The 17,712-nt window shown below is 43.3% G+C and overlaps 1 protein-coding gene across 2 annotated transcripts in view; it reads right to left on the reverse strand.

Annotated features, from left to right (window-relative positions):
* Positions 1 to 13,084: 13,084 nt before the first annotated feature.
* Positions 13,085 to 17,712, reverse strand: part of PID1 (phosphotyrosine interaction domain containing 1) — a 90,216-nt gene continuing 85,588 nt past the window's right edge. For both annotated transcript variants that reach the window (XM_054206852.1, XM_054206853.1), the window contains exon 3: positions 13,085 to 15,287. In XM_054206852.1, the coding sequence (XP_054062827.1) occupies positions 14,811 to 15,287 (477 nt within the window). In that variant the 3' untranslated portion in view covers positions 13,085 to 14,810. The remainder of the gene's footprint in view (positions 15,288 to 17,712) is intronic.

Consider the following 17,712-nt stretch of genomic DNA (forward strand, 5'->3'; position numbering starts at 1 on the left):
TGGATATTCAAGGTTATGAACTGTGGTTTTAAGAGCAGACTTGTTAAAAGCAACCAAGTGCAGTTTAACATTTTTGTAGTTATGTAAAGAAACTGTACTCTACACATAAACCTGTGTACATGGCATGCCCTGTAATGAGAATTTACACAAATATATATTTTATATGTATTTTTTATGTATACTATGCATATATATTTATATAAAATGAACACTTGTTAGAAATAATTTAGCTTCTGCTCTACAGTTCAGTTATAGCATTGTCCTGTTTCTATGACTTGAGATGATTTATTGCCAAGACAGTGCACTGTAGAGGAACTCCTATAAAATTTTAGACAGATTTACCACACCGTAGACAAGATTTATTAATATGTCACATATTCATTATTTCCACCATCTAGGAAGCGGGCTCAAGTATTGCATTTGGGATTTGTATTTTAGGTGTACCAAGGTTTCTTGTTGGTAAAAGGGTTCTGTTTCACAGTCATAAAGACCTGTTTGCAAATCCTACCTTTCCGAGGCCTACGGATGGAAGGATTTTCACTTCCCCTTCAGGTCCAGTTCGAGGGCTGAGGTAATATTTATGGCTTTGATAAGGTTTCACAGAACTGTACAAAAGCCAAAGATGAGCCTTTCCTGGCTGAAAGGATCCAGCTGCCAAACGAAGCACCAAGACCAGACAAACCAGCGGTCTGACTGTTCTTACCTTCTCCTGTAAGATCTTTTGCTTTAAAAAGTCTTTTCCATCATAACCCATAGGACCTTCTCACATGAACCTTCTCCACCACATATTCTCGGGAGCAGGTCACGTCATCCTTGGAATCGGGCACAACCAAAGGCTCCATGACCTCAGCTGTAGTTGCCGGTGTGTCAAAAGCTGGCAGAAACCAGATGATGTGAGAGGACACAGCAGTTGTGGAGGGCTGCGGACACCTGTGTTTGAGGAAGGAAACTGAACAAGCTCCACAATCTTGAATGCAAAAGCTTGAGTGAGAAAACCATGGAGGAGTCAAGAGGCCAAGTAACAGTATCAATAGAAAGCATCTGCCTGCAAAGACATGGACACCTACCCCAGCTCAACTCATCCTTACATTATCTCAATTTTAGGATTTCTTGCCCCTGACATAAACTTATTCAAGCCAGGTCTACATTTACATTATATTTTTGGCTGGTATTCAAATACTTCCACCATCAATCTTGTCTCTCTTTCCCAGCCACATCTTGACTCCCTCATTTGTTACCCACCTTTGGCTGTTACAAATAAGAGGAGGGCTTGCAGAGACAGCAGGAGCCGTCATGCAAAGCCCTCTAGCATCCCTCGAGTGCTGTAATACCATGCACCCACCAAAAAGATGTGTGTAATCAATGTGTCTGCCATTCACTGGCAAAATAAAGCCAAGTTAAATTGTCCAAATAGCCTTATGTTTGACATTTCTGAAGTTTGGTGTGCGTGGCTTTCTAAAATCAATGTAAAAAAACCCATGAAGGACAAGAATATTTGTCACCAAGGGCAGGTATTTAGGAAGAATCCCCAGGCAGCCTCAGGAACCAGCATTTCCCCAAAATGCGCTGCTCAACGTTCTCCAGGTGCTTGTGGTCATATTTTTCTACTAATGCTCGTCAATGAGAAACTGCCAAGAAACCACCAGGCTTTCACATGCTCTGGAAGATTTTAATTGTTTCCACTGGTGCAAGTCTATAGCAGTCTCTCCAGTGCCAAGGCAGAGGATCTGCCCAGAATGGAAGCTCCGCTCAAAGAGAAATATTGAGGGTTTTATTAAAATTCAGATTGAGTGGTTGGTCCCTATTTGAGACAGTACAGAGCAGAACTTGTTAGACCTATAGGAAGGAAATAAAACCCCACCATGATAAGCTAAGTTTTCAGTTTGGGGCAGACACAAGCACAATGACACATACTCAGTTGCATGAATAATGGCAGAACAGGAAAGAATAGAGCGATTTTACCCATTATCACTGTATCAGAGAGAAGAACTGTGCACAGGGGAGCAAACAGATTTTAAACAGCTTTAAAGATTTACTACCGTTTTTTAAAAAAGTTGCACAGCATGTGCATAAGCTATTAACTCATTGCCACATGTTATCACTGCATTTAATAGCTTAACAGGGTTCACATCCAAATTAGGCATTTCCCCAGAAAATGAGAACATCAGATGGTCCTGAATGAGGTAAGTAGTTTTAAAAAGATGTAAACACTCATATTTCAGGGCAGACTCATGAGACTGGAGAAGAAAGTCCTCCAGTGGGCAGGTATAGCATTACAGGACCATCATCTGTAGCCTGGAGCACAAGCCACTTTCAGAGACCTGACAATGCACAAAACGGACCGCTGCTCTGCCTGGTGTGGTAATTCCCGGTCACCGAAGGGACTCATATTACATTTTACTGTGTCTTCTTACATTTACATCTAAGAAAAAAATAGTATTTGCTGTCCTTGAAGTGCACACAAGAATTTTTGGCTGCTTACCCGCATAAACATAAAATTGCACAATTTGCCTTGGGTTTTCTACTGGCATTACCCTGCCCATGCCCGGCGCCTCTGAGCTGCTTCCAGACAAGAATTCCTGATTCTCTGGAGTGAGCTAATGGTGAAGCACAGCACACTGAGCCTGGAAGCTGTGGTTGACCCATAAAAAATTTAGCAAATTGCTGCCACTATCTCAACGTTTCTAAAGGCATTAATGTGCAGCCCAGCATTATTGTTGTTACCGTGTCTCTGATAACATCCAAAATCCACTGCCTCGAAGCCCATTTATTCACACACTTTTATTAGGGCACATGGGCTATCAACCCACGCACTGAAAATCAGAGGTGGGACTAACCTAATTAAACCTTTCTTTTGACCTCCTTAGCACGTGTCCTCTGATACTGGCACTGCCACCAGCCCATCCGAAGGTGTTTTAAGAAGGAAGCGGGGATGGAGATCTGCAAGGAGCCTTTAACCCCGTCCCTCTGCAGCCCCATCGGTCCATCTGACCACAACCTCAGCCAGGGCTCATCTCTCCATCATCTCCTCTTTGTCACTGATGGCATCCAGCCTGCCCCCGGCACAGCAGTGGCAGGGAGGATCGCTGAAAACGGCAGCGTTTGGTGGGACACAGGCAGGAGCCAACTCAGTACTGTTTTGCCTTTGGCTGCCACAAACACTGCCGGAACGTGCCCGGACACCAGGTTCACCACTAAGGGAAGCACCAAACAAGATCAGGGTGGGAAGGGGAGAGCGGGGAGGGGAAGTAATAGCTATTTTTGGAAAATAAAAAATAATTTAAAAAATGAATCACCAGTGTTGGTGAGCAAAAATACTTGATTTGAGGTTTGGAAGAGAGCAATTATATTTTTAAAGCTGGCATGAAACTTGCCCTTTGTCCCACTGGATCTAATCCAACACCGGCTGAAATCGCTTGCCAATGGCTTGCACTTGGGCTTTCATGTAAGTCAATACTTTCTATAAAAACTCACAGTGCAAAATGACCCAATACATCTATTTGTAATAAGTCCCTTTCTATAAAACATTGGTCAAATAAGCCCTTATATTTTTAGGAGCGTTTTAAATGTTTACTATAAAATTTTATTATGTATTAAACATAATCACCCAAATTAAATACTCAGTTATTGTACCTGTGCATGCTGGTTTATGTTTTGCTTCACTAATGCCAGATGGTATACCCATTCATTTTTATTTTGAAATTTTGATTGCATTTATGCAGTTTTTTCATGTTGGCGGTGAACTAACAATAGAACCTGGTTAAGCTTCAGTATTGCTGACAGAGGCCTCCCAGGCTACAGACTGCCAATCACGGCTGGCAACATGCACTGGGACTTTTTTTTGAAGAAAGGCTGCAATGATCAAACAAACGGGACTGAAAAGTACTGTCTGCTAGGACCTAATGTTGAATCAAAAGCAGATTAGCATTTTGGAGCCAAATCTTTCTTGAAACCAGGTTTTCAGAGATGAAAACATTACATCACCTTGGGGGGAAAGGATACAATAAGAAATTTTAAGGCAAATAAGCCTTACAGTTTGCCAAGCACATGACTGCTGACGATTAATTTTATTTATGCATTTATGGACCATCTTTTACATTTTTATATCAAGCATAATAACTTCCTTCCCCCACACCCTGAGCCTCCACCATATTAAACTACTGAAAAGGGAAGTTACATTCTTATGCTTTTTATTTGAAAACTGAGTTCCCCGTTTCTCTAAACACTGTAAGTAAGAGGCATATATTTTCCTGGTAAGCTTAATGATGAGCTCTGCTAGCCATACAAACAATACAAACATAATTCACTGCAAAGATGTGTCCCTTTCAGAGATCACTTCATTTACTCTTCGTAGTAGCAAGGAGCTGAAAAATCCAGGCATGAAATCATGTTTTCCAGCTATGCTTTTTGTTATATTTATGGTCTCTTTGGTAAAATCAAAGGAATGTGCTTCTGTGTAATGGGGCATAGTTTGAATGGCACAGTAACCATCATGCCATAAAATTTAGAGTGGGGCTGCTTGATTACAAAAGCATGTTCTTACTCCAGCCTTTGCACAATGCAGCTGTTTAAATCACCGGGAGTTTAAAGTTGGAGTCACTTGAGAACTGAAATTGCATGTGATGGCAAAATGTTAGAAGATATTAAGTCTGGGCTGCCAATTTCAGAGCAATTTCTAGAAGTCTGAGAGCTTACTGATAAAATTATGGGATGTAGAAGATGCAGCACTCATTAAACTCATTTTCTTTTGCTTGCATCATGAGATGTTCTATCTTGGAACTGCGCTGTGGGACTCCTTGAATTTAGAAACAGGTACAAACAAACGAGAATGGGGTAATGAGATTTTGAGGAGTGGAGCCTTTAACTGCTGTTATTTTCCTCCTGAGATACGCTCTCTGCTACCGCGTGTTCATTTATTACTGTGTTAGACAAAATCTTGCAATCCCTACTTGGTCTAAAAAGGTTCATGGTGTAGCAATCCCGTGTACGTTTTCAAGTAGGTAATGACATACTAATGCACTGATCCCCCTCCTTTTCCTTTTAGGTGACGTGTGTCCCAGACCCCATCAGCCAGACAAGGGACTGGGGTTTACAACATCTGGTGGGTTCTTCACGCTGACACAGGGCATTAACATAAGGAGGTGGAACTCCGCTGTGACCACCAGGCTCCGTCTGGTAGGCACCAACGTAAGGTTTTTCCACAAGTCTCCCACCTATTTTTTATGCTTACATTTATCTGTGCCATGGCTTAGTTTTGACAGTGGAGCCACCTCCGATGGCATCATCTCCGGCAGGCGGACGGGGAGCTGGGATTCCCCACCATGTCACCCTGCTCAGGAGCATGCAACAGAAAGACCTGGCAAGGTGACACGTCGTCACGCACTACAAGTTACAATAATTGCATTGTTATAATAAACCACAAGGGCTTTTTTCTTGTATTTTTCATCCTTCTCCGCAGAAGCACCCAAACCATGTAACCTGCCAAGGATGCCGAGGATGACAGATATTGTGGCTCAATAAAACTCAATAAAAGCAGGTTTAATAACGTGCCTTTGGTGCTTTTCTGAACTACAAATACTAAATCGCCCTAAATCTTTTTTCTCAACGTAATTATCAGATTTCCAAAAGACAGTTAAGACTCCTCCACCCAACTATTACACACTGAAAACACACTCAATACATTCAGTTTTATCAGAAATGCATAAGAAAAATGCTGTGAATATCAGTACAGAGCTAATGTCTAACCACTGTCTCCTCAGGGTGACGTCTCAGAGACCAGGTCTCCTGTAGAAGCATTGGTTACCTCCCACACAGGAGGTTTTTTTGCAGGGCAAAAAGCTGGTGCAGAATCTGTCCTCCATCATTCCTCAAAGTAACTCACGCAGTTTCCAAAGGAGAGGCAATTTAAGGATTACCAGGCACCATTACAAGTCTGCTTCTTCTGTTTTTCCTATACTACTTAACCCTCATCCCTGTTGCCAAAAATATGTCAGTAAATTCAATGGCTTCCAAAGGCCTGTGATAACAGTGTGACACCTGCAACAGCACAAGGATGAGGAACAGGGCTTGCAAAGCAGTTCCTCCTTCCTTCCAACCTCAAAACTGTTTAATTAGGAAATGAGTGGAAAGCCATTGCAGAACCAAAGCGCCACAGGGAAATAAGGGTAAAACACTTTTTCCTTTTCAGCTATTAAATGGCTGTAGATTTTTTTTTCCACATTTGCAGCTATTGTTTCTCTCGTTTTTATCAAATCTTGGTGCATACCAGTTCAGGCCATTTTGATTTTCACCTGCACGAAAGTTACATACATCTTGCATGGTCTGACATCACTTAATCTACAAGATTAGAGTTAATTCTCTGTTTCACCTAATTAACTCCGCTGGACTGATCACACTTACTTCCCTCTCCAGCTAAGATGCATGCAGCTGCTCATCTAAAGCACACAAATTATCTCATAGCCTAGTTATGCTGCTGACACGAGGTCATGAAAAATGTGCCAACAAAACAGAATCCCCAGCGCTCCAGCAGACAACAACGAACCTCATATTTCACTATAACTTGGCAATTAAGTCGGAAGAAATACCTCGGGAGAGGAGCCGTTCTCCAGGATTTCAAGCAGAACAAACCGCTGATGATGAATTAGCTGAGACCCACTGCAGCGCACAGGCAAAACGTGAACCACGCCGAAACTCTTTGTTCTTAACGTTTCTAATGGCATAAATTAGGATTTCGGTAAGTAAGGCACAGGGAATGCGGCGACCTGCCGCACGAGACCATGCTGCCTTAGGAAAGCTCAGCACAATTCAGCATCGCTTCATCCTGCAAAGAGACGAAACGCCATCAGCCTGCTGGGCACCCCGGCCCGTGGCTCGGCCGAGCAGCGAGAGCAGCCCACAGCCAGTGGTGCCAGGGCTGTCCTGGCCTCACGTGCCTTCCCGTGTGCCCAGCAGTGACTGCTGTCCCAGAGACACATGTGGCAACTGGGACCACCAGTCTGGTCCCATGCCACCATCCTGACATCAAGATTTTGATGACCTGAGGTGGTACAGACGTGGTTCCCCTGCTGCACACACACCGGCAGAGACCTCTAATGAGTCAATTAGTAAGCACTGGGCAATTACTGTGGGTCACCCTTCTGCAAACTGCAGGAAAGAGATTGTGGCCTTTTGCCCTCCGCTCAGCACAGGCTAACACACTACCATATAAACGCTTCCACAAAACTGGTAGGAAAAGATGTATTTTTCTGACAGGTCACACGAATTTAATCAGAGCACGCGACCTGCAGAAGACACCGCGATGGCCTCGGGAGCGAAGCAGGGCTCATTGGAAGTGACAGTGACCCCCGCCCAGGGAGGCCAAGGACAGACAAAGCAGGACGGCCGAGCGCGGCAGAGGAGAGGGCGCAGGCACTCCACAGCTTCTCTCACAGGAGACCCGGCTCCAGCTCATCCCGGGCCCTTCCTTCACTACTGAATAGCAAAGAAACAGGGAAGGGAGACGCAAACGCCTCTTCTTTGTGTGGCCAGAGTTGACTCAGAAAAAACCCACAAAGAAATCCACCTGGAAACCCCAGAGAGAATGAGGTCCCAAGCCGTTTAGGAGAGCCTGGGTAGATACAAAGCACAGTCTATTCGTCAAGCGCAGTTTCAGGTTTCACCTGTTTCTGCATTGGGATAGGCCTGACATCTTTTATGGATATAAAAATATCCCACAGTTGACTATATCATCATTTAACCTCATTTTTCCTTTCTAGAGGAGTTTCCTTTGAAGTTCCTCTGCGTATTTCATTATTGTCTTGGGATCTGGAAAAGCTGTTGTTACTTGAAACCACCAGATCTGGAATCCATTAAAGATGAGACCGAGCCAGGGAGCACCGGCATGGTACTGAGCACTCAGCCACAACAATTTAACCCAACTCTGCAAGAAAACCTTGATTAATTATATCCTCAGTAATTATGTCTAAAACTGTTTCTACTGTCTCTAAGGGAGAGGTAACTAATTTGAGATAGCGATAACTTACTTTTTCACATGCACATGAGCCATATCAACTTTGAAAAATTACTCGCTTTCCAAGAATGAAATCCACTCCCGTCTGTCGTTCTCAGAAAATCTATACTGCCCACAGAAAAACATACCAGCCACATTACGCATTATTCATAGGATTACAGTGTTTCCTTTCTTTCCAAGAGCAATACAATTTACAGGAAAATAACAGAGAATGTTGCACACAATGCAAATCAAAGCATAATAGATAAGGGTTCTCTAGTACTGCCTTCCCATTCTGATGGTGGAAGTTGTGAGAGAGATGCTCCAGTCTGCACCGTAACAGGCCCCTCGTGAAGGGACGCGTGGATTCTGTACCACGCGACACGCACAGTAATTAAAAGGCGCTCCTTTGCCATCAGAGCTGGGCTACTTCTGATGGCACGTTTTCAGTAGGTGTTTTCACCTTGCCAGTGTAAGCGCATAAACAAGTCACTGCGTTAATACGTGAGCAGTTTTCTCCTGATGAGAGAACAGCAGCCTCTTCACGTACCCCTTCCACCACAGACATTTAAAAAAACAAGGCAAACACCACCCCCCAGACATCTCTTCCCATCTTTCTAGCAATAACTGGAAATCAGGTCTATTGCCTACAACAACCTATTGCTAAAAAGTTGCTGTGCCAGGCTCAAGCTTCGTCTCCTTAGGCTGTTAGCACAGCGGTAGGATTATCTTTGGTTGCACTTCCAGGACTTGCTCCATAGATAGAGATTGTTACTCCAAGTATTTTTAATGGTTCCTCAGCTGTACCTTCGAAACCTACTTTCTCATGTCCAGTTTCTCTGAAAAGAGCCTGCAGCAACCCACATCTCTTCCTCAGATACACAATTTGAAGCTCCTCTTTCCTTCAGCAGGGTCAATCAGGCTCGTAACGAATTGAAATCAACCAACTAATGGAAAAGGAGAAGGGACAGAGACGGTGCCACCCGAGGAGCCCATGGAACGCCCTGTGGCAGCCACGTCCCACCAGAACGCAACAACTCGGTGCTGCTGCGCACACCCCGTGACATCCCAGCACCACACAAACCCAGCCACCTCCAGGCACCGGCCGTACCAGAGCATCCCTAATCCCGCCGCCGCTGTGGAAGCTGAGCACATCACGTTTATTCATGCCAGTGAAGACTCCTGTCACTCGACTGTGCAGGGATCTCTGCCGAACTGATCACAGAAATCTCTCCAACAGCTTATCCTCACCCCTCAGTCTCCGCTGAACTGTTCGGTTTGGGGAAGCCCTTCAAAGAACGGTGAACTACCCGGATTTTCACATAACTGGTTCATGCTCAGACAGCAAAAACCTCAGCCTGCCCTTGCTCCATTATCCCGTAGATACACGCTTCCCTGTTGGTGCCCTTCCATCCCCCAGGCAGCTCTAACAGCCTGCAGCTTCAATCCCGTCTGGAGCACATGGTCAGCACGTGCATCACGTCTGCGCTTCCAACACATTTCACAACCCTTTTCAGGGAAGGCGCCGCAGAAGGCAGGATAACATCTCTCCAAACATACAACTATTGTCAATAAATCATTGTATCTGCTTTAACAGCCCTGATCAAAATTAATTACAATCCTAACTGAAGAAATTGTCGTGGCACTTACAGTGAATTACTGCCATACAAAAGAGGCCTTCCCAAACTTCAAGCTTAGCCTGTGCTACAAAAATTCAAACCAACAGCCTGACCCAACTTTCTTATGGCCTCCTGCAGCTCCCCAGCGACTCCTTTGTGCCAGCACAGGCTCCTGCAGACACCGTGCCCCTGGCGCAGGCACACACACTGCCTGCGGACACAGGGACAGGAGCATCTGTCCCATGTCCCCGCTGGGCCCAGTGGGGGGACCATCCCCAGCTTTCCCCCAGCCTGGCCACAGGGCAGCGCAGGAGTCACGTCATGGAGACAAAAGAGCCCTTGGGCAATGGGTAAAAGCGGACAATGATGATCAGTTGTACAAGGGAATGAAGGAAGCATTCTACTGGATTTTAACAAAAAAACACGGTATTTTAAAAAACACCCTCTATCTGCTTAAAATTACATTAGAAAAAAAGGTATAATAAATGTCCCTATGTTTACAAAAGGATATATTCTCCTACTGTAAATTCTTGGCAGACTGAACACTCTAGCCTACAGGATAACAGCCATACATTTAAGCTATCATTTCCCAATTATACACAAATTAATAATTCACTGCCACAGGGTAAAATGAGCCCAATCGTACATCATTCTTACAGCAGCTAATTGGGCATGAAGTGGGTAGCTCTGGTGGTAAATGGTAAATAATGCATGTAGTATATCAAATTTTGCATGTAGATAGACAAGTTAATTTGCTTCCCACTAAAGAAAAATGACTTTTTAAGAAGTAAACCATTTACCTCAACACTAATGTGCAAGATACCCTTCACACATACACCTACCATTACATATGTCCATCATATAGAAAATACGTATTAACAAGCATCACATTTCAAGACGTGTGTACATGTGTATGCATATATACGCATACATACATGTACACAGACACACAGAGAACCTTACAATTCAAATAAAATTCACTGTGAATGCACGGATATTGAAGTCTCAAAGCTTCCAAGAACAATGTATATATGTCAAGTTTTCTAAGAGACTGATACGGGGTTGCCTCTGTATCAAAGGCTTCTCAATCGCATGCCATGTATTTGCAGGTTTTAGGAAAATTAAACGCAATTCATTGGCAACATCCAAGTGCTTTTTCACGTAAAAATGAAGCCACTCACTACTGGAATGTTAGGGAATGGAACCAGCTGCAGAGGGGTTTGGTTGGTTGGTTGTGGTTTAGGTGTTGGTTTTTTTTAAAAAAAACAAAACATGAAGCTGTTCTTAGGGGCCTTTGAGTTCAAAACACGAAAGAAATGACTCTCTGCTTTTCTCCTTCCCCACAGGCAAAAAAGCCCCATACACATGTAAACAATTCTGGAGCAACCCGTGCTCTCTAGTGCAGTGTGTTGCTCTCCCCGTAGCACAACTGCTCCTCCACTACAATCATCCACTCACAGCTCCACAGAAGACTTAGTATGAACAAAAGATATTTAGACTTTAGAGCATGAAAACTGAACAAACTTACTCTATATAGAATAACAATAACTTTTTTTTTTTTTTTAAGGTAGTTAGAAAAACTACGAAAATCGCCTTGACAAAATACCAGTGATGTTGCCTATTGATGTTGAGGTGTAATGACCTAAATACTCTCTATTTTTTCTGCAGTTCTAACAACACGCTTAGATATTGGACCCTTTTCTATTCCCCCCTACAAACACAAGAGGGAAAGAAATCCCTTACGTGTTTTCCTGGCTGACGCCGAAGGAACTCGTCAACCCACAGCGGGATACAATGAGATCCAAAACTGGCCTCTTTGTAGTTGAAAAAGAAAGTCTTTAGCCAACTGGAAGTGACTTCTGATGGAAACGTTATGATTTTTCTTTTCCAACAGATTAATTGAAGGAAAAGTTTAACTTGCTGTTTCATTCCGGTATCTACTGGCAACTGATATTCAGTGATAACTGATATGTTTGCAATTTAGGAGTAAAAGCTTTTCTCCTTCATGCAAATGGCATCACACATTTGGTATTGATAATGCAGAGGGATTTGGCCTGAATTCCAAATTATCTAAGGATCCAAATTCATGATACTGATTATTTTTCAAATCTCACGTTTTCTAGGACAAGCTGGAATTCACATTCCCTCATATTCCCTTGTGTGTTTAAACCCTTAGAAAATAGCTGGTTTGTGTTTCAAAGGGGCTGATTTTCTAATCACAAGGACTAGAATTTTCTCCTTTGTATTTTATATTTATCATTCAAAATTCTCATGTAATTCACAGCCTCGAAATGCTGAGGAATTATCACAGATGCCACAATATCAAATACCTTAGAGAGAACTCTTCAACCCACTCCAAATCAGCGGCAAAGTCAGCAAGGGCTGCACACCCGGCGGCCGCCTCGCGTAACGGTCCCATCAGGGTCCCCGTCAGCACCTCGGAACAGATTCACAAAGGCACACAGGCAACTAGCAAACAGGCAAGCCCTGCGCTCCCAAAAGCATTCATTTCTCTGACACCAAGCCATGAAATAAAACAGTCCAAAACCACAGCCGAGCAACCTGCATTCCCACCGAGCGAGTGCACCGCAGCGCTGCTAATGTCAACGCACGGTGCCGTGCCCTGCCATCGAGCGTCACCGTAGACAACAATCTGCAGGCAAAAGAGCTGAAAATCACACTCCCAGATTATTCCTGTTCTGAGTAACACCACGGGGCTGTGGGCTACAGGGGGTAGTAACGCCACAGCCCATGGCTCTTGCTGGCAGACGCTGCCGGTCACAGCCCTCTCTCTGTAGGGCGGGCAGGAGGCATCTCGGCGCCTGTGTGTGAGGAGGGCTGGTGTGTTCCTTCCCCCTCTCCCACACCCGAGCAGCCCTCGGTTAAGAGCTGAGACACGCAGTCAAAAAACCTCTCTGTTGTCGGCAGGGACATCTGGCTGAGAGGATGAAACGGGATTTCACACGCTGATTCACAGCAGCTTTGGTGGCAAAGCATCCAAACAAGTAAAGAAACTAACACATGATTACAGCTCTGACCAAAAAACAATAATTCGTCAACAGATGAAGGAAGTTTTGACTACTTTTGCCTTTGGTCAAAAAGACAGATACATACATAGCAGGACTCAGGGTTGGTTTGGGTTTTTTTGTCCAGCATATAGCCCATACATGACCCTCCACTTGCAAATGAGTGTTGTGGGAAGGAAAAAAGAAATCATTTTTAGAGCTATATCTGGAAACAATGGATCATCCAAAGATTCAGACAGAAACAGCTCCGGAAGCTGCCAGCTTGCTGTTTTATTCCCCATCCCACCATCTAATGCCACACCCGAGCCACTCGGCGATTTCTCTAATTGCAGCAAGACACTGCTCCCACTCAGCTCCCAGAGCCCATTTCAGCTGGCCAGGCGTGTGGAGGGGTATCTCTGCCACCTCCTGCAAAGCAGAAATTATAAATCATATCCACACACAGCAAAGTTTTAAAAAAATAAAATCTCACAGCAATAATTTAACTAAATATTTAAAAGAAAATAACTTTAAAATATTAAAGGTAATTCTCATGGAAACTGATGTAATGGTAAAGGAAAATAAACAAACATTTTCGTTCCACTAAACGAAAGAACACTGAACCCACACATATAAAACAAAACCACAGAGTCTGCATTGGAAAGACAGCTTAAAACTCCCAAGCTTTAACTCAAAACATTTTTTTTTATTAAAGTATGAATGCACTTATGCTGGAGAACAGTTTACATACATTGTAAAGCAACAAGCATTTTCTCGAGAGGTGTGGGCCCTCCTCAATATGTCTCCATGCTCAATCTACATGCTTTAACACTGGACTCACACATACACTCTCACATACAAACACAGAGACCCACAAAACACAGACACGGAGCTATCTGCTTCGATTAGCTTTCTTTTAAGGCTTCTGTAAGGTGCCCTAGTGCCCCTAACATTACCATAATTATGAACAAAATTGTATAAAGGAGCAGCATTACTTGCAAACTATTGATCTGCTCTTGGCCTTAAAAAATATCAAGTGAAACAAGATTTTTCCTTTTATTTGAGTTTTATTAAACATCTGCATTTAAGAAAGGCATGACTCTGTATATCTATGAACAAGGAAAGATAGGGGAATCTTAACATGAGCTTCTCAACCAGAACAGATGTTCAAACCTGACTCCTTTGGGACCATTTCCTTTGATCTTTACAGTAACACAGCCCTGGCTGTGCGATGAGGCACTACCAGCTCCATCCCACCAGGGCCACTCGACCAGCAATGCGGAGGCCAGTAACACGGAGTTGAAGCTACCATGCTCACACATCACTCCAGACCTGAGGTTGATGAGAAGTCACAGTTCAAACACTGACAGACCCAAGTGTCCCTCAACTCTTACCAGTGGGCCCCCCGGCTCCTGCAGAGCACATCAGGGTTGGAAAACACACAGATAGTGGTGCTGGCTCGCTGTACCCCTGGCCATCGCGGAGTATTTTTGCCCACCCCTTTTTGGTATCTTGCAGTATACAGACTGAAACTGCAACTACTGGCGCTGGGTGAAAGATGTGACAGCAGGTATATTAAGAAAATAGGTACAATGAATAAAATAAAGGATAGCATATGATATAATGTGTACATACAAGCATCTTCTTTCCATTTTTTATCTGTGAAATGTGAATTAACTGCAGAATGCCAGGCCATTAGTCTAAAAGGCTATGTACGGCCGTCTTAGCCTACGTATGGTCAAAGGATTTTTGTGATGCATCATGGAGAAAGATTCTTCGGGAACCATTAGGGCGTTCCAGGTCTACTTGCTCTTGTGCATCAGCCTCAGCCCCCAGCCAGGAATGCCAGAGGAGCCACGAATAAAATTGCCTGACCAGTCTTATAAGACAAACAGGAATGACTCTACTTCATGGTATGCACCTGAACTACAGAGATGAGAGAGGGACAGTGATGGGTGGGTGAGAGAGGTGGGGCAGGGAGCTTTTTTCTCACTTTTACAACAGCAGCAGATTTCAATGTAACGTAATTACTTTAATGATGCATATCTGTAGGTACTGAATTGCTCTTTTGATTTAAAAAGCTGGTCAGACAAGTGTTTGGCAGTCCTTTCATTCCCCAGTTTCAATTGTTGCTTATTCATCTATCAGCTCTCATTCCCTAGGCCATTTCTGCCTTTGCTGAACCGTGAACGAGTTCAGTCAGCCATCGTCAGATTCAAATTCATGAGACACTTCCTCTGATGAGCTGTTCCTGTGGATCCGGCCATCGCTTTTCATGCTGTGAAAAGTCTTCTTAAAGGCCTCCATCATGGCATGGGCCAGCTTCTTGGCCTCCAGCTTGCTCTCACACTCTACAGCATGGCAGTCCATCTGGTACGACAAGTCATCGTTGATCTCCCGATAGACCCAAGCAAAGATGTTTGGGCTGACGTTGTGGTCAGCAGTGCAGTAGGCTATACGTGCTACCTGAAAGGTATCCATGTGGACTGTCGCCTCGCCTTTGAGGTCCAGATGATGCAGCCAGACTTGGAAAGGGCGAATTTCCAGAAGGGCGTTAGCTGGGTAAATATCCTCCCTGGCGAGCGTGTGCTTCTTCCATAATTCAATGACTGGTTTCTCTGTGCAGCCTGACAAAAATTGCATCCCTGTTGTGGAAACCTTACCCAAGTACGTAACCTGCAAAGAAGAGCAACAACAGGTGAAACACAGACAGCAGACTCCAGTGGTGTTTTCTGCCATCCCTGGGAACTTTCCTTTATCTGGAAAATAAAAGCACGTACCTGCTCCCCTCACCCCCCCTTCCCCGCCCCCCGCCGCAAACTCCCCAATTTCCCCATCATCTTAGTAAAAAAGTTTTCAAACCACTTTCCAGATATTTGCTTTTTCAGATGCTGACCTTCACCATTCAAACCCAGATGTTAAAAATGTCTCTGAGTTTCAATGGATTTAACTTTCTTCATCTCCACCGGAAAGGCCAGCTTTAGAACCCATGATGGTACCTCTAAGCTCACATTAGCAAGTCTAAGTGCCAGTGGAGCAGGCTCCAGGTAGCTTTGATGCTAACCATATTTTTTTTCTTGCTACTTTATTCAGATTATTTATTTATACCATATTTCAAACATTAATATTAGGGAGACTAAGACATCCTCAGTTTGATAACGCAAGGCTGCAGGGGTCAGAAAAGCATTATCATGGCAGAGGATTTTAAACTGTTTGAATGTTTTTTTCCAAAATGATCCTGTTTTTCCACCAATTCTGCTGTTTCTACTTAAGTAATAAGCCAGGAATGGCTCAAAGCTGTTCAAAAATCTATCTTTGAGCAGGGCTGAGACATTTATTACATCAATTTAAGAAAATATGCTGTTAAAAAGTCCAGTAATAAATCTACTTTAGTTTAATCACATCATCTCTGTGCTTTTCTGTTTAGCTCTTTTGAGTAAATATCCGGTTACCCAACCTGCATAGGAAAGCAAGGTGGTTTTAGTGCCCTTACTGTATTTTGTTGACCAAAAATCAAATTCACTGAGTGGTCTATATCAAAATTCTAAAATTCTGTATTAAGCTTGTGCAGAAACATTCCCCTAAATCTGTGCAGTTGCTGAAGAGGCTTTCTTCCACTTACAGCTGAATGGAAGATTATTTTATCTGGGAAAAGGTGTTTTCTCTGGAAAAGACAGATCAATGCCACATAAATACAATTATGCAAATTATGCTATTTATTGCTGTTGTCAGAACAGTGCACTTAAGAACAACTTTATGAAAACAAAATTGCTTCTAATTTGTCTCTTGCAGCAGTAACTGCTTAAGACAGAATCTTGTGCCTCTTGCTTGATGTCTTATAACCTCATGTGCATTTTACTCAAGGCATGTGGAGAAAAAAAGTAATCACATGCACTTTCCAAACTAATTTCTTCAAAATTCTATATTAAACACACAGTATCGGCTATTTTTATTTTGTATATGCTCTAAGAAACGTAAAGAAAAAATATGGGATTTCCACATTTAAACACACTGAAAAAATCATACCCACAAGGAATACAGGATTTGTACTCCGTGCAAACAACATTTTCCACAAGAAAAATATTTTGCTGCAAGCTTCATAGGTTTTGTTAAACTCAGAGACCTAAATTAAGCCATAATTAAGGAAAAAGCTTACAAAACATTATTGGAAGTCCATGTGGCTTAATCACGCCTGCCAAAAAAGCAATTTCATAGCACTGACATTTCAAAATGGGAAGTCTTATTCTTTACCTATAAATATTCATGCTTTGCACTGGGAATATGTTAAATCTTATAAAGCTTTATATTTTTTGGAATATGGGAAACACAACAGCTAGAATTGTTAACAAGGCAAGACCTACCAGTGTTTTGCTTTATTTTATTTTATTAGTGATGAGAATTGAGTTCCCTAAAGTACTGTAGAATAACTTAAAAGAAAACCTCAGAGCTCATAGTGCCAACTAAACACACACAAACAGCACGTACAAGACCAAAGAGGAATGTGTCTGCAACATACTGGGGGGTATTTCAACATATATCCACAGTCATATTGCTTTGAAAAGATCAAGATCACTGCGCAAATTTGCACATTCAACATATTCTCCGAAGGTTCACTCAGCACTGTTTCACGTTCACGAGGCAGCTAACAAAAGACTAGCGCACACTGTAAATTAACTGAGCATTTGGGGTCAGATTCAACGCCTGCTGCAGTAACAGAAGTCCTTCACTGACTTCAAAGAGATTTGCACAAAGCCTTTAAACCCTGAGGAACAGAAAATTACCATCTTGCTTATGCACTTTGTCACTGCCCAAACACACAGTTTTGAATCCCCGGCCACAGGTGAGATGCTGCCACCACCGCAACGTTTCGTCCTCCCAGCCGCTGTTTGGAGAGGACCGCTATCACCTGGAGCACGCGGAAATACGCGCCTCTCGTTAGTGCCCAACAGTCAATGCAGGGAATTGTTTCACTGCGGGCTTGTCTGCAAGAGGAAGCTGTTGACAGCATGTGAGCTGCCCTGTCACAACGGCGTGACGAATGGGAGACGAGAGGAAAGCAAAGGCAGCTACATCCCACGTAGGAAGCATTATTATGGGTCTT

The sequence above is a fragment of the Rissa tridactyla genome, chromosome 6, assembly GCF_028500815.1.
Source record: "Rissa tridactyla isolate bRisTri1 chromosome 6, bRisTri1.patW.cur.20221130, whole genome shotgun sequence".
Taxonomy (NCBI): Eukaryota; Metazoa; Chordata; class Aves; order Charadriiformes; family Laridae; genus Rissa; species Rissa tridactyla.